Here is an 18,388-nt window from a genome sequence, read left to right as displayed (position 1 = left end):
TATGTCTTACAGAGGTAAAAATGTCTGTTAGATGCCATACTCCCATAAGAGCTGTGAGGAAGTCAAACTTCTGAATGTAAGGCAGTTTCTCTTCTTTGATTATGAAGATTTAATACTTTGCAAAGTTGGAGAAGGCAACATACATTACAGATTGGTTAGTACAGGTTTGGGTTTTTTTAAAAAAAGCTGCTACGATGGAAATAATGAGGGCATTTTCCTCCTTCTACATGGAAATTGTCTCATATTCCAATTTATTTCAGTATAAATTTATTGTTGTATATGCTAATACACAGAATTGAACAAGAAAAAATTATTAATTGCATTGTAAAACATATGGAAACATACAGATTAGGTGATCTTTACTAAAATCTGTCTTAATGATGAAGGCACCATTTAGCATGCACTCTGGAACTGCACTCCTTCACTTATTTATGACACACTAGTTTCTGTAGACAAAGAAATATCTTCTACCATATTTTCAAGGCATACCGTATATTTTATTTTTGTAACTAGTAAATGTCAAACAGTATTCAAACCCAGTATTGACACATTAATGTTTTCATTCAACAGTGAAGATACCTTTCCTTGTTACATTATATATTTATGACACACAGAGCTGTCAAATAAATTATGTCAAAGCAGCTACAGCAGACCTTGTGACACTTGAATCATAGAATCAGGGCAAATAACCTTTAAAATGAAAGACATATGATGAGAATTAGAAACATTTAATTTGCATAAATATAATGTTAACAGTCTTTTCCTTATTACATATTTTATGCCTAATTTTTTAAAATTTTTAATTGCCACTATATTCATTTCTTAACATCAGTTTGCACTCTGTTTTTTTCCTCATTGCTCACTTTGTTTTGGAACATGTGAAACACAAATTATGTAAGAAGCATCTGATTAGATCCTCATTTTAATATATTCTGATTAGCAAAACTTAAATATTGTGGAAAACTTCCCATTAACATGAGGTATTATTTAAAATTTAGATTAATTCCTAAAAATAGCTAAAAATTCCTAAACACATCAAACTGTCTCTGGAAAGCAGTCTTATATTAAAGTTCTCCTATGAAATGCAGAATATTGAAGCATCGATTTCCATAAGCTAGGTGATTGATACATTTTGAATTTAGAAATGTCAAAGCTGAGCATATAGGTATAAGAATACATACGGGAATCAAAGTGAATGTTTAGGTTTTTGGACTTGCTTACTACTCAGAGTAGTAAATTCACTGGTTTCATTAGTTAAAACTTGTTTGTAAATGAGAGACTTCATTGAGCCTCTGCTGCCATATGCAGTCTATCTCTTGCACCTTTAGAAATCAGTAAGAGCAGTGAGACCTCCACACTTTGCTCTTATTGCTAACACTGCATAAGCTCACATACATAAGCACAGTTAATAAAACCACATTATTCTGAAAACTCCCTAAGGATGTTGAAGTAAATAAAGCTGAAGGTACAAAGATCAGTGTCTGCCTCAGGAGGGTACAATAACTAAACTCCTTATTTTATTGACTTTAATTCCCCTCCGTATGGATAGCAGGCTCTATCCGACAGGGTGAGTTTGGCTCATTTCACCCTTCTGGATCAGAAGAATAAATATGGTATTTTCTATTTATAACATTCTATCATTTTATAATAATGGCAGTTGGACTAGATGGTCACTGTTGGTTTCTTTCAAATGTTACTCTATTCTATTTCATTCCATTCCATTCTGCTCTAGTGAAGCTAATTGTGATGTTTTGGGTTTGGTTTCTGTATATTTACATAATAATTTTTCCTGAGAACCAGAGGGAAGCTAGTGGACAGTCTGTACAAAGAACCATTGAGGGAAGGGTTTAAAGTGATAGTTGAAATTGCCTCCAAAACTTAACCTAGAAGGTTTAGGGTGTTTCCTTAAATCTTGACCAAAGAATTAAGCAGTTGTTTGTCAGCTGACTCAGTGGCACAAATACACCGTCACCAGAGATTTGCAGAGAGCAACTCAGGGAGGACACGAAGCAACTCCCATCCCACCACCACAGCAACTGGTGATCTGGCAGTCCATGAGGTGCATGAGGTCTGATGGCATCTCATCCTGGTGGTTTGAAGACAGGCCATGTGCAAGCACAGTTTCAGTAAAGGTCAAGAGTTCAGAGGGGTGGGTTGTGGAGAAATGGAAACTGTATCAGTGGTGAAGTAATTTGCTCTTCAAGATCAATAGCAAAAGAGAAATGATCCTCCCCCACTGGCTGCCCATGGTTCTATGGAGCAGTTTTACAAGGCCTAAACTCAACACAGATGTTTTAGAAGCAGTTGAAATGGCAGCTATCTTCATGAGTCTCTGTTCTGCTGAGAAACAACTATCCTAAGGAATGCCACTTGCCAGAAAGGAAATCTGATTAACAATACATACTCTCAGAAGTGGTAGCTTATTTAGGCTAATTATATATGGTCAAATATATCACAGAAATATTACTAGTATCCAAAAGCCCAGAGTTGGAAGGTTAGGAAATTCAGAGTTATGATTAAATGTTTTAAGGGAAGAAATATATTTCATCCCTGATTCTGCCCTGAGAGACAATCAAGCAGTAATCACAGCATTAACACATTTTGAATTTGAAGTCTTATGCTGGTGAAACACTTTTTAAAATGACACTGTGTCACTAGAAGATCTTTGAGCTAATGGGAGATAAATGTCCATCCCAAAACAGCCATTTAACTGTGGAAAATTTATTCCTATTGAAAGCAGTAGAAATTGGAAGTAATTTTGATAAGCACTACAAAATTGATCATTTGATGCAGAGGGTTTCATCAAGGGCTAAAACTACAAGGAATTTTAAAAGTATCTGTGTTGTTCCATTAAAAAGATCATTCAGAACAAAACTGAAAGTCTCCTGGTAGATGTTATCTTTGCTAAAGACCCTATTTTTAACAATTTCATTAATCAACTTATCTGTACATCTTCAGAAAAAAACATTTACCCACCAAAAAATAAATGCTGAACTTAGTAGAAAAGATACCATTTATTCATTTATTCAGTTCGCAGTTAAGTAGAAATCTCCATTCAGCCGTGACATAAAATTGATGCTTCTACAATTAAAGTACATTGTAAATAGTTTCTAAAGTGTTAATAAATTACTAAAACTGTTTGAGGAAATTATTAATCAAATGTTATAGCCTGTTACTGAGTCCAATGATGTAATGAGTCATTTGCAATCAACTACAGCATCTGAAATTAATGCACTTGGGACAATATACAGAATTTATTTCTCCTGTGTATAATGAGCTTCTCACAGTTATTTATCAACCTTTTGCATAGTAATTATGAAAGCAGTTTCAGAAGAATATGTACAGAACATTTCTGGTCATCTGTGAGATAAAGTGGGGAATAACTCCAAGAGTTACTCTTAACTGAAAAGGCGAAAAAAACCAAGGCTCTCTCCCATTGTTATCTAGCAGTGTGTAATTATCAAGACTAGAAGAAAAGCTTATCAATGTCTTAACACAACTATATGCAGGGACGTGAAAGTCACTCCACGAGCCACCTCGTCTCCTTCAGGCAGCAGCTTTGGGCAGACAGAGCAAGGATGGCCCAGACAAGCATACATATGTAACTGCTGCTGAAAACAGAACACAGCACTAGATTTTGCCTCTAGACTCCAGCTGCACAAAGCACTCCTGTACTTCCCTTCTCTCTGTAGTGCTAAGATGGCCATTAGGGCAGTTAGCTTCAGTAGATTTTTTAAGTCAATGAGAAAAAAAAATCCTACTACCTCATCCTTTCTCATTTTCTGATTCCTTTTTGCTCAACTCACATTTTATTGCTGGTGTTCACATATGGCAACAAAGGCAAGAGCAAAAAAGTTGTACGTAGTATCATAGAATGGTTGGGTTGGAAGGGAGCTTAGAGATCATCTAGTTACAACACCCTGCCATGGGCAGGGACACCTTTCACTAGAACAAATTGCTAACAGCTCCATCCAGCCTTGCCTTGAACACTTCCAGGCCTGGGGCATTCACAGCTTCTCTGGGCAACCTGTTCCAGTGCCTCTCCACCTGCACAGTAAAGAATTTTTTTCTAATATCTCAGCTAAACTTACTCTCTTTTGATTTGAAGCCATTCCCCCTTCTGTCATTACATGCTTTTGTAAATACTCTCTCTGCATGTTTCTTGTAGGCTCCCTTCAGGTACTGGAAGGCCTCGATGTGTTGCCATATAACCTGATACTGATGTGATAGTATAATCTAGTATGATTGCTGACAATCTACAAATATAAACCAAATACTCAACCTGTGAATTTCTCCATCCACTTTGTGTGCTCACACACAGTACTGTGCATCCCTAATCAGGATTAGGGCTGAAATGTGGCACGCACTTTATGTGTCTCCACTGTCATCTCTCAGCTGCCATAGCTGAAGATTTCAATACCAAACAAATCACAGCTCAAACTGGAAATAGACTATTCTATGCTGGAAACAAGAACAAGTTTTTCCTCTTCAGTCTGAGCTAAAGAACACCTGTGGCTTTGAAAATGTAGCAACTTATAATAACTCATGACAACTACTAGAGGAGGGGGACAATCTAAGGGGCACTTAATCAACATGCAACTGCCTTCTCTGTATACACAGTTTTCCCATGGACCTGGGCAGGCATTAAAAAGTATACAAAGACAAGAATGAAAAATGGAAGCATGTGATAGCTGTGATATGATGCTGTTACAGTAAATGGCTGTCTTGAACGGAAGGAAGGGTAAGTAAAGACATTAGAAACAGTATGCATTGGTATATGGCTCCCTGCGTATACTCTGTCAATGATAACATACTCTTTTAAGAATTCAAAATGTCTCTATTTCATACACAAAACTACAGAGGCATATTACAACTAATGGTATGATAAAAGATATCTAAAAGAATATATCTCACTGGTAAACAGTCAGTACCTCATGTCTACTTCTTAATAATTTTTATCTAAATGTAATTTTTATCTAAAAATAAAAATATTGTATAAAACCACTATAGAACAATTGCATGAACATTCTCTGAGTGATAGCAGCTGAAAGACTTTCTTTCTGAATGGCAGATCTATCATTACTGAATGTACTAAATATATATGGCATACAAAAGATCATCTATGAGATCCACCGGTGGAAAAAACCTAAGGAGAAACCATGGTGTAGTTCATTCTGAATATGAGCAGATGAAACTAGCCATACTCAATGAGTGGGCATCACACTTCACTCTGTTCACTGTACTTGCTGTAATTCTAAATTGAGAGACACAGAAAAAAAGTATTATAAAGTTTTCCGAGAATATAATGTAAAATTAGCAGATGGAGTGTTAGCTTGAAAATGCCACCACTATAAAGATTAATATTTCAAAAATTTATTTATGATTAGAATGAACTGCACAAAGGACAGGGAAGTTTCTTGTCAATTTATAAACATAAAAATTAGAATGACACAACCTTATCATTAGAGGATGCAGATAAGAGCATCTTTGCATTTCTGAACAGAGTCAGAGTTGGAAATGAACCATGAAGCCCTCTTGCCTCTACCTTTCTGACAGTGAAAGACTATTCCTTTCTGTGGCGGGAAGCTGAAATGTAAGTCAGAACGAATCACTTTCTATTAGTCTCCAACTCCTTCCTCCTATTTCTTTCTATCCTGCCTACCCCTTAATGTAAACAGTCAAAAGTCCTACTGACCTCAGCATCTTAAAAAGTCGCAGGAGGAGTATATAGACAGACTGGTAGTTACAGTGTGGTGCTGCTATTGTGGTCACCCTGCCTTTTCATTCCCCTCCCCAGGTGTTAAACACAATAAACACATAAAATCCTCTGAAGCTCATATTTTGAATACTTTGAAGAAACATTAGCAGCATATATACACTGTTCATAATTACATTTAAAGTTTGAGGCTGGGTGCAAGCCTTTCAGACTAAACTGCTAAGCCACTATGCTGAAGTTTGAGTTGCCTAGCAGCTCTGGTAGAAACACGTGGTCAGTTCCCAGAAAAGTGGACTTCTGAGCTGTAAGTCCCCCTTTTCACTTTGAATGTTTGATCTATCTATGTCTCTTTACCATAAAATGAGAATGCTAGTGCATAGCTATCTTACAAGAATCTTAGGAAAGTTAATTAATGTCAGTAAAAATGCAGGCATTTTATAACACAATGTTCATTCTAAATCACCTAATCAGACCCAGACAAAATATACAATAGCCATCTCTTTTATTTTTGCCCTGCAGTTACCATTTCAGTAAATTATTTTTTGCAGGGCAACATAATGAAAAATGTTGGAAAGAGCTGAAAAGACCATGTTTTTCTGGTCAATCCACTAGACCAACTGTGCCAACTCAATTTAATCTGGATAAATCAATGGAAAGTGGGTTTTTTCATAGGCAACTCAAATTTAATTAGTAAAATGAAAAATTAAGAAAAACCCAAACAACCAAACCACAGACCATGATGAGTTTAATGTCTCTTGAAGAAGGCTTGAGCCAAACACCAACCGTGTTTGGAATCATAAATAAAACCATGGGAAAGCACACTACTTGCAATGCACACTCGGTTACACTGGCATTACAATGGAAAAGGATCACATAGTTTATGAGGAAAACCCAGGTTTACAATATTTTTAATAAGGAATGCAAGAATCATTGAGCAAGTAAATACATGCTCAAGTCAATGCATGTTCAAGCCTCAAGCCTCAATTTCTGAGCCAAGCCTTCCTTCTCTTTCTAACTCTCTCTTCCACTTCATGCAATTCCTCTCCCCTCCTTCCACCAGAGAACCTACACGGCATGCTACAGTGCAAGGGAGAGACAAACTTACTAGCTCAAACCAAACTTGCTGGGGATCCAGAAGGGTTTCAGTCAGACCAGAGTGGTGTTGTGTGAAGTAGTTTCAAGCAACCCAGGAGGGATAGTAGTTTCAGTAATGCAGAACTGGGTGTGAGTTAATTTGCCTCACCGAGAGGCTGTGTTAGGTGTTGCTAGAGACATAAGTGGAGAATGTGCCCAGATTAATGCACCTTAACACTGTGCCTCTGGATCTAGCATAGAAGATTGAGAACACATGGCAGAAGGAGAGATGGTGATGGGAAGAGAGTGCTAGCAGCAAAAAACTGGGTAACTGCATTGTGAGGTTGAAGACCAGTTGTAGAGAATAGACAGATAAAAGATTTCTGCCCAAAAGGTTCAGTGGGTAAATAAGACTTTCCCAGACTTTAACAAATTGCTGTGAGCATTCAAGAAGCCCTTGACACTTCACCTACCCCTGCTTGTAAGTCTTACCCTGTGAATTTGAATGGCATCAATTGCTGAAGAAATAGATTCAAAAAAGACAGGATTTTCAGATTCAAGATATCCACCGTACTGCATTGCTTTTATCAAGGAAGCTGCAATAAAACAAACTCATGAGCACTGATAAAATAGTGAGGATATATAAACCATCACATTAAAATTTTTGCTGTAAGATGATACTTGCCTTTGCAGTGTGCTAGCAACACATCGATGTGTCTGTTCTTACAGTCCATGTAAATCTAAATGTGTGAAAACATGAAATTAAAAACAAAAAATAACCTGTTTAAACAGAGAGTAAAATACACAAAAACTCTATATCCAAGGTAGGCAAAGCACCTGGAATGCTGCTGTAGCAGCTGTACTGCCAGCAGCCACCAGAGCGAGCCCTTCTATTATGCAAACACCACTAACCCACACTGGTTTCCTACCCCCTCTTCACAGTATGCTACAGCTCTGCCAAGAATTAAAACTGAATTTGATTAACAATTTTTCATTTTTTACTATAATTTATGAGATTCCAGATCTCCTGTTTCACCATGTTTTTCCATCTCCTTGCCAGTCCACACAGACAGTAATCAGACCTAGGAAACTCTGACACTTCATGAGTTTATCAGAAAAGCACCATAACCATCATGCTACATTCTGCATTAAGTTGTTCTTTATACTTCCTTTGAAAATGGTCAACTCCACAGAGACCAAATGTTGAATAAGAGAGAAAGTAAAAGAGAAAAAAAAAGTGAAAATTACTCTAAAACCAGAGTAAAGCCTTTTTCTGCCAGATGAGGAATGTTCAAAGCAGTTCCTGCATAAAAAAATGTTTAAATAATCCATATAAAGTGGAAAAATTCTGGAAGACGAGATTCAATGAGAAGTCCATCAGAATACCCTTTTTTTAAAAATAAACCGAAAGTCATACTCAGTCCAAAAATCCCTTTATCTCTGGCATCAGTGATGACATTTTGGGAGGAGTGTAACAACAAGGACAAGTTGAGTGTGTTCTCTGAGTAATTCGGTTTAGGACCAGCCATTCATCCAGAGGTTTCACTCCCAACTAGTGCACTTCACAGCCCATGTCAGACTTACCTCTCACAAGTTTGTCAAACACTTCTTTGACATAATTTGTAGTTCAGAGGTCTTTAAGATCTTTTGGAAATAAGTTTCACAATTTTTTCTTAATTAATACTTTATTGAATGTCCTGTGTTTTGAAGGGATGTGTAATAAAGAATAACTCCCACTAACCTTATTTTTCCAGTTCTCTTTTTTACTATATCCCTATCTATATGTGTAGTTTTAATTTCAAATCTTTTAAGGCAACACTTACTTCACTGTACAATGAGTAGGTGAAGTAATTGAAAAAATTGAAAAAATGGTTAGGATAAGAAAAGGCCTGGGCTGAGACCCAAGTTCAGATCTAGTCTTCTGTCTTACTCAGAAAAATTATGCAAACCAAACCTTGCATACCCATTTAACGCTGTACTCACTACACAACTTTTAAACTCCAGACCTGATGGAAATGTAAGGAACAGCTTTTGAACATAATTTTTCATCCGCTATATAGAACTGCTTTTTATGCACAGAATTGTTTAGTTTGGAAAGGACCCTTAAGATCAATGAGTCCAGCCATTAAGTAGGCACTGCCAAGTCCACTGCTAAGCCATGTCTTTCCAGCCACTCTGCCCCCAGCCTGTAGCGCTGCATGGCGTTGTTGTGACCAAGTGCAGAACCCAGCAGCTGGCCTTTCTGAACCTCACACTGCTGGCCCCAGTCCATCGATCCAGCCTGTCCAGACCCCTCTGCAGAACCTTCCTACCCTTCAGCAGATCAACACACCCAACTTGGTGTTCTCTGCAAACCTCTTGAGGGTGCACTTGATCCTCTCATCCAAATCATCAATAAAGATATTAAACAGGACTGGGCCCGGTATTGGCCCTGGGGAACCCCAGTTGTGGCCAGCCACCATCTGGGTTTAGTTCCATTCACCACAGTAACCAGTGATTACCAGTTTTAGTCCTCTGGAAGCACCTTGGGGCTCTGGCAATACTTGAACCCAGTTTGCTGGATATGTCACCCACAGGAGAAAACATGGAGGTCATGTTTTGACTTCTGGTTTAGCAGAAAGCAGGACATACACATAAAATCACAGAATTAAAAGCTGAAATTTTAAAGGGGTAAATCTACACATGGCTCAATGGCAACTGACATGACAGGGTCAAATATGATCTAAAACAACTTTAAAACTAAAAAAAAAAAAGGTCAGAAAGACATCTTCCTTTCATGCAGATATGTACATTTGCACTGTTACCCATAATATTTATAAATATTTTAATCCAATTTTATATATAAACACAGTGCAATTTAATACCAAATCTATGTTCTTCCTTTCCATGAATCACATGTTTATCCACTGATATAGGTGAAGTGACTAGTAGTTGCCCCCAATAACTCATATGTCTAATTAGAATATATACAGAATTTTTCTGGTATCATGAATACCTGAAGAAGCATTGAGACTCCAGTGTAGTCAAAGAAATTCAGTCCACTGCAGTCTAATATCAAAACATGTCTCTCACTGTGACATGACTGCACAGATTCACCTGCACATTGGATAAATGAAAAACTTGAATTAAAAGGGAGAATAGTCAAGAAGTGGGTATAAGGGTAATGATAACTCAACAAAATAAGGCCAAATTATCACAATAAAAATTTTACTGTTATGTACTGGGGTATTAAGCAAGCAAATGGCATATTTTAAAAGCACTTTTAGAGCAATGGGATGAAGTGATGACAGGCAGAACATATTATTAATGAGATGTTTTAGATAGCATAGTATCTCAAGAATTAAACAATTGTTTCTTCAAATTTGAATTTCTAATTGAGGCATGATAATAACGGCTTGTTTGGAAGATTTTTCAGGGGATACACAGAAAATATAACTCTCTTTTAAGTTCTAATATGACATTGATTTTCATAGTACCTAAATGCCTACCTATGGCTTAACTTAATATTCACCCATAAGGAAGAAGAATATGTAAAGTGGAATGTGTCATTTTCCTAAGGTTTTACCGTGCTGGCTTTTGATTGGTTAATTTTTTAATATACTATCACGTATTTTTGCTGGAGAAAAAAGATTTGCAAAGGTCTTGTTCTTCAACTTCAGGCCATCTTGTGTTTAATCTAAACACACTCTGTTCTAAATGCATCCTGAACCAGCACACAGATAAATGATTCCTGGCTTTCGTAAAGGGAAAACTAGAAAATAATGCACATCTTATTTACATTATTCTGTGAACAAATGTTTGTTATCATAATGCACGCAACTCAAAAAAAAAAAAGATGAAGGAAAGTAATTCTGGATGTAAAGATGAGTTAAGCTAAATGGCATTGGTAGAGCAGAGGTAAAGATTTTAAACTATTGAAGGGAATTAGAATTTCACCATGATGCAAATTTACAATGGTGATAATTCCTTTGTGACAGTAGTCTGAGAGCCAGAGCCTTTTGGACTTGGATCTCCAGAGATTTACTGTCTTTGTACTGTCCAACGTATAACAACAGACACATACCACACAAAAATACAGAATTTTAAAGGAAACTTCCTGTCTGACATTATTGTCATAGAAATCTAGAAAGGATTTATGAGATCTGCTAGGCTGTTCAGTGTAATAATTCCTGCTGCATTGCATTAGAGGCTACCTGGCTTCTAAATGGAGGGATAGGTACACACCTGCTCCCTCTTTGGACCAGTGCAAGAGCAACAGCAGCTGTTTCGTTTGGTGCTGATACAGACAGTACTCCCCAAAAGTAGAAAGGAAAGATTCTTTTTTTCCTTATTACAAAGATGTAAATTGCCATGCTTTCCAGGGCAACTGCCATAAGGATTAAGGATTGTGTCCTCTTCTTCCCCTCCTTCCTGAAAATTTAAACTCCACATTTTCTTTTTCTCTTTATGGGCGTTTTTCTTTTTTTCTCTCTGCTTTTTATTTTAAAGGCCCCACAAAGAATCACCATAGGCTGGTTGGTACAAGTAACAACAGAGCATTTAAGTCCTCAAGTTAGGACTTAGGCTTTCAGAAAAGAGATTTTATACTGTCTGTCGCTTCTGTGATGTGAGAAACCAGTTTATCTTCAAGACAACTGAAATACATACTGGCAAGATCTTCTCACACATAGTATTTTACAGTATAGTCAATACAATACAATATAGTCTTTGGTAGCCATTATTACAGGTTGCTATGCTACATCAAAGCACTCTGTTAGCCCCAAGTAAACTAAACACTGTAGCATCATAAAAATGTCATGAGTCTGGTTAATAAATGCAGAAATTCAGACAACAGCCTCCCAAACAGATTATCTGCTGCAGCCTTAATGCTTATAAGCATTTTAAATAAACACGGTGGTTTAATTCAATCCAAAATGAAGTCATCTGTATAAAGTATCTTCTGCAAAAGGTTGCTGCAGCTCTCCCATGGGAATGCGAGTGCTCTGGTTTGATTTAAATGTTATAAAATGTGGAAAGAGTGGAATTATCCAGCTTAATCCTTAATTGAAAGCAAACTCCTAGGTTTTTTCTTTATTCTATACTGTATTGATACACTGTACAATATTGGTAGTCATCGTGTCACTGATAATTCAGTTGACATTTTCTGTGATTTTCTCCTATGTGGATTTAAAGATCACGCAGATTTAACGTAGCTCTAATCTTATCTTATTTTTACTTTTCCATGCTAGTATTCAACTCTGTGAATGGAAAAAACATGACCAGAGCTGAGCGAAACAGCCTCCCGGGCCTGATCTGAAGGTCAGTGCAGGCAGCAACATGGGAAGTGCTTCCCCTGCCGCGTACCTGGCTCATTATGCACACAGTTGTTCCTGTGAAATGAGCAGGCACACCCAGAAACATAGAATGGTTTGGGTTGGAAGGGACCTTAAGGATCATCTAGTTCCAACCCCACTGCCATGGGCAATGAGTCTTCCACTATAACCTCCCACTCCCACAGAAAAGGTGCTTTCATGGGTACCCTACTTTTGAAATCTGAAAAAGTCAGTTGAAAACAAAATGAGAAACAGGACTTGTTAGATCAAAGTTAAGAGTTTAATACTGTTTAGAATTCATGTTTCCTTGAATGTTTGGTCTGACTGACCATACAACTTGAGTTCACCTAGAAATATATAGAAAAATGTGGAGCCATTTTGCACACTTACATCCATCTTGGTTTTAATATAATTTATAGATAACTCACCATGACAACTTCCATTGGAAAATGAACAGAGCAATGTGTTCTGCTCACACTGAAATAAAAGCAACAAACTAGTAACACACCAAGGAAAACTAGTTCAATGCACAGTAGCCAGAGAAAATCAATGCAATGCATATGAATTCTGTTTCTCAATATCAGAGTTAATTCATTCTCTCTGAAGTCATGTTCTATCCAACACCCTATTGAATATGTATTATTATCTGGTATAACCTTAGAAGAATACTGAGATACATACATTGATATTTTGCTTTTCTTTAAAAAGATGGGAAAGATGCTCTTGAAAAGATGGGTGATTTTATGAGATTAACTTGCTGCTAATATTTTAGTAAGAACATTTTTATATGCAAATTTATTAAAAATTATCTTTATTTGGAGAGTTTTTATAAAAAATATTTCAACATGCATGTTAAGTTCTCAGTAGAAATAGGAGCTGAAGCCAGAAAGAGAGCACAGAAACAAAATCCAAACTGCATTTTTTTTTCCACACCCATTATGTCCTACAGAAAGACATTTATTCCACCAAAAAAAAATTACAAAAAAAATGTATGCACAGTACTTCAGGCAACTATACTGCCAAGTACCTTACAGAAGAGACAAAGGATAAAATCTCCCTCCTAAGTAATGTATAAATTAACTTATTAAATTAACTTATTACACTTATTAAATTAACTCATATATTAATTCCATGCACATCCTAAATGATTTCTCTCTCTTTGGAGGTTTGTTATCATACCAATCCAAATCAGTTAGCCTAGCAGAACCAAGCATAAAAAGCATCACATTTTCTTTGTTGAATCTTGAATTTTCACCTATTAAAGTGCACATCAGTAGCACAACTCTTTGTCAAGGGACAGTAGAGGGGGTAGACACATATTGCTGTCTTAACAACCCCTCTAAGACATGCCTGTGATTTGCTTAGCCCAGTTTACCAAACTGGATGAAATTTTCTACAGCAAGCATTGCATAATATTGAAATGTCTTCATTGTACTGATAGACAAATGATAATTTAATTTTTTCCCTTTTAGGAAGTGTTGCAGAAAGTTGCAGTAGTCATATGCAAATAAACTTGGAAAATACTATACTTATAGGGATTTTTTTCCAAAAAAAGTGTTATACATAATTTGTATACTGTTTATTTTTGCAATGCAATCAGCGCAAAAAAATGAAAAAGAAATACTACCTTTGAGAAAATTTACCCACTTTGTAACTTCTTTCCAATTCTCCAGAATTTACTTATAGTTAGAAATGAAGTGTCTACTCTCATTGACTCATGTCCAGGAAAAAAAATCACATCACATTCAAGCACATTTGTAGCTACTCTCTGTCTTTCTAGAAACGCAGCCTTATGCCATCTGAGGTTATATAAGTTCTTCCATAAATTTTAGAGTTTTGGGTCAGTGCTTTAACGTCTCTTAAAGGATCATACACAGAAATAGTGAAGATATTATTTTCAAGTAATAGTAAGAAATAATCCATATAGAATCTGATTAAGATTTGGATTAACTTTATTCTAGATGAATCATTTGCAATTTTACCTTTTTATGTCTGTTCGAGTATCTGATTGCATTCTCTAAGAAATGCAAGGAAAGTAAGCACAATCTTCAGCACAGAGTCACTGTGATTAGTGAAGCAAATACCACATCCTCATTTACATCTTCACATACCTGGCTGCTCAGGCTATCCTTCTGGATTATCTTTATCAGGTCAGCATGAAATTTCCTGGCATTCAGAAAGACTAATGGATTGTTGACTGAAATTATTTTCACCTGTTTCAATGATTCCTGTGGAATTAAATAAACATAATGCTTCAAAGTTTATCTTGTGTTTGGAGGCTAAAACCCAAACTCATTTATTTAAAAATCCTGAAAATACCTGTAAATTAACCAAGAAAGAGCTTTGGATTGTGAGAATGATTCAACAGATAACTCTCTTGATTAACCTTCACACACAACTGAAGTAAGAATGGAAATGTAAGTAATGTATAATGAAAATTACATTCAATTCTAGTTACCATGAAAAAAGCGCATACTGACCATGATGCATAATACTAAGAAATATTATCTGATAAATAATAGCACTATTTCAGTTGGTATGATCCCTAAATATAGGCAAGACAACACTTGCAGACAGGGAATGTATTTTATTAGACAAACACGTCTTGAAAAAAAGTACACAAGGTTTTGGGGTAAACACTGCAGGTGATTTTGGGAAAGCTGGCAATATTCATCGTAGTCATCTGAAGATGACTTTAGTACAGAACTATTTCTCCACGAAAATACTTTGTGGATCCAGAGCAATCTTGAGTGGCACATTTAAAGCTTTACCAGCACATATCTACAACCAACTCAATAATCTACACAAGAATCATCAGTCAGTCTTGATCCTGTCTCTGCACTTCACTGAATAAGTTACAAACAGCTTACCAGTACCTTGGGTCGCATTGTGTACCTCAAAACATAGATGTTACACAACAGAACAATTTTGGAATGACATCAGATAAAGGTCAGAAACCCCAGGTACAAGTGAGGAACATTTTGCACAAAACAAATGCAATTTCTCTCACTCTCGAGGTGCACTCATAAAAAGCCTTAAAGCCAGCAAAAAATTTATTATTTATATATAAATATATTGGATATTAGCAATCACATGATTAAATACTGGTTTTGTAGGAGATAGAATTAAGTTAATTCTACTGAACTATATATTTTCCACAGGTTGTGTGACGGTGGAAATAAAACCAAAAAATTTGCAAGAGAGTATAGGTCAAAAAGCCTCTCTTTTCCCTAACAAAAGTCATATAAGAAGGTCACATTCAAACAAAAGGAAGTGGAGCTGACACAGACCATTTTTTAAGTAGTTTAAAATTTTTGGGGATTGCATCGAAGATATGCAGTTTTCCCAACAGACTTTCAAGTAAAACGGGAATGAAAATCTTCACCACAAACCACAAAAACTATGTCCTTATTGTAGACTGCTGTTCAGACTTCTGGGAACCAGACAATATCTTGGACACCATGGCAGTGACCATCATACAAAGGAAACATTTCAAACATCCCAAAGTGAGGCAAAGAACACCAGACTATGTATAGAGACTTTGCGCAATTTACCTATGAATGCAATTGTGGCAAATATCACATCACCAACATACCTCAGTCAGGCAAGTGACAAAGCATGGCAGTTAAAATGGCTCAGTTTAGTAAGAAAGAAAGCTCTAAAATAAGGGCAAAACAGAGGACAATATATTTTTGAATGGAGAAATACTCTGACATTCCACGGATTCCCATTAAAAATTATACTATACACAGCTTGGTGTGGAAACAAGTGGGCATTTCAGTGCCTTAGCAGCACTGGAAAGTAAAAGATGAAAACTGAGGAAAAAGGAAGGCTGATGTGCAAAGATAAAAGCCTGTGATGATCAAGAGGCTGAAAAGCTTCCAAAAGTGCAAGGTGGAAAACTTGAAAGGCTCAAATCATAAGGCCAGATTGAAACGATGGCAGACTTAGGCATACTTTTTTTGTCCAGAATGGGCAAGGTCAAATGTGCCCAATTTGACTCAGTTATTCCGGGCTCTGGTTTGGTTCTTTCTTAAAAAGAATTGTTCTGAGAAGAATGAACTTCTTCTTTGCTCTGTGCTTGCTAAGAAAGTGGGAAGATTGTTTCAGGTGTCCTGTCCCCACCATCCCTTAGAAGGACACGGGCAATTGCCCAGTGCACTCTGCACAGTACCATCTATGCTTGGGTAAGGGTTCATTTTAAGTGAACGCTTCTGATGCAATGTGTTTCACATAAGCTTCTAAATATCCTTTGATTTTTTTCCACATTAAAGTGTCTTTTCTCTTATTGGTGAAATAACCCCTATAAATCCACAGACCTTAATGGCAGGGTAGATCATTAAGCTTGCATATTTTGATGTTTAAAAGTCCTGTTGTTTATGTCTAAGCTGTTATTTACCAGGGAAGCTTGGATTAGTGTAACATTCATATATTAAAAATTACCCTAAATGCCTGCTGCAATCCAGTGACTCCAAATTCAATTAAAGGCATTTTTCTCAATCTTAAAAATATTTTCCTTCTTTGTTTTGTGTAATAAGCCCTTGAGCAATTTGCTTCCTTAACAAAATGTTATTTTCCCCAATGTCTGCAGACACTGGTTTGTTATTAGGTTACTGGCATTAATCTTAATGATTAAGTTAAAAAAAACAACACAGCCTAAAAAAAGATGTATAAGGGCTTGTACAAAATACTTTATGAACTGACGAGGAAAAAAACAGGCAAATAAAATTTTGGTTACCCATCTCTGACAAAGTTACTCCAATGTTTTTCTTAAGAATGAAAAGTGATATAATAATTGACAGCGAGCCCAGCCTCAACAACAGTGTTTTTAATTCACAGTTCAGAGTCCTCCCCATTCTTATGTACCTTTCACATTCCAGTGTTGCTCAGCATGCCAAAACTGTAAATGCCTCTGAGCCCCTGAAAGTTCAGATTTTGAGCCCAAGATAGCTCTGATGGAAGACATTTGCCAGAAACAATAAATTCTTTAAAGAAGAGCTTCTTAATGGTGGGGCAATAATGCTGAGCATGTCGCTTACTGATACATAAGACCCTTCATAAACATTAGAAAAGGAAAAAGGACATAGTAGAAACTGTCACGGTGGAGAAGGCAAGATGTCCCAGTGATGGGGCTCTGTGCTGAAAGGACACATGGTTCTACTTCTCTCTTGGCTGCTGACCCACCAGTTCATCTTTGAGGAGGGAGTTCACCTCTCTGGGTCATTACCCTTCTCTTCTTACCATGGGCCTGACCACAAGCAGCTTTGATGATAATTGCAATGAAAATAACCAAAAGAATCTGACTGGTTAGTTTGAGTTTGTAGAAAGCCAAATTTTAAAAGCACAGTCTTTGGAAGAGATTCTTCCATCCATTTTCATGAGAGGGTACCCTTGTTTGAGCATAGGGTGAGGAGATGTGTGAAGCAGTCTGTGACAACTTCGTGGTGCTGGCCCTCCTTTCCCAGCCACACACAGCGCCCTTTGGGACAGTCCAGTCACAAGGGGCTGGTGGCAGAAATGGGATCAGAAAAGAGATTGTGGATATGAGAATACCCAAGGACCTTCAGGAAATGAGGAAATCTGATAAGAATACAGAGACTGGTATTGTCTGCTCAGATTGCCCTTGCCATTCCTGGCAAGAGATTTCCTTAAACTTAGGAATTAGGAAACTTTTACAAAGAGCGATTCCTTAGTTAAAATGGTAAATAAACTAGGATAGATAGATCTAAGAGGACTTGCCTAACTTCGCTTTTCAGACCAGCAGCATGACCGTGAAGATATTCCAATTTCTGATGGCCAGCTAGTTTTGTATTTACTATATCATACCAGCTTTAGATATCAAGTGGTCATATCATAAAAATGTTCCCTTGACTCCCTGATTACAGTCTGATAGCCAGCTAGAGAAAATAAACAAATCTGAATCAGTGAAACACACACACAAGTTAAAAAAAAAACTTACACAATTGTCTTCTGCTTTGTATTTATATTCCATTTCTTTCACATTTTTCAAATTCAGCGTCTTTGCTCTGTAATCAATAAACAGAGAAAATCTGTAAGGCAAATCCTTAGTAGTCTTGAACAGAAGCAGGAAGAGACACATGCCAAACTACAGCATAGAATTTGAAGTTGGGACAATGCAATCTGTCTATATTTTTGTGCATATAGAGCTTATCTTTTCTGATAATCCAGTTAGAGAGTAAAAACTCATTTTAGAATTATGATATATCTCTTTGAAAATATGAATAATGAAAGTCTCTGGTGAATAAAATCTCAATTTTCATTTTCA

At 36.6% G+C, this 18,388-nt stretch overlaps 1 protein-coding gene across 3 annotated transcripts in view; it reads right to left on the bottom strand.

Annotated features, from left to right (window-relative positions):
• Window positions 1–2,334: 2,334 nt before the first annotated feature.
• Window positions 2,335–18,388, bottom strand: part of SLC26A7 (solute carrier family 26 member 7) — a 78,867-nt gene continuing 62,813 nt past the window's right edge. For all 3 annotated transcript variants that reach the window (XM_027659164.1, XM_027659161.1, XM_027659162.1), the window contains exons 13-19: window positions 18,062–18,128; window positions 14,214–14,330; window positions 12,531–12,579; window positions 9,786–9,886; window positions 7,476–7,530; window positions 7,283–7,386; window positions 2,335–5,254 (exon numbers count right to left, since the gene is read on the bottom strand). In XM_027659164.1, coding sequence (XP_027514965.1) covers window positions 5,219–5,254; window positions 7,283–7,386; window positions 7,476–7,530; window positions 9,786–9,886; window positions 12,531–12,579; window positions 14,214–14,330; window positions 18,062–18,128 — 529 coding nt within the window. In that variant the 3' untranslated portion in view covers window positions 2,335–5,218. The remainder of the gene's footprint in view (window positions 5,255–7,282; window positions 7,387–7,475; window positions 7,531–9,785; window positions 9,887–12,530; window positions 12,580–14,213; window positions 14,331–18,061; window positions 18,129–18,388) is intronic.

This window comes from Corapipo altera, unplaced genomic scaffold, assembly GCF_003945725.1.
Source record: "Corapipo altera isolate COAL_440 unplaced genomic scaffold, ASM394572v1 52, whole genome shotgun sequence".
NCBI lineage: Eukaryota > Metazoa > Chordata > Aves > Passeriformes > Pipridae > Corapipo > Corapipo altera.
This window is presented reverse-complemented; position numbering and strand designations above follow the sequence as displayed.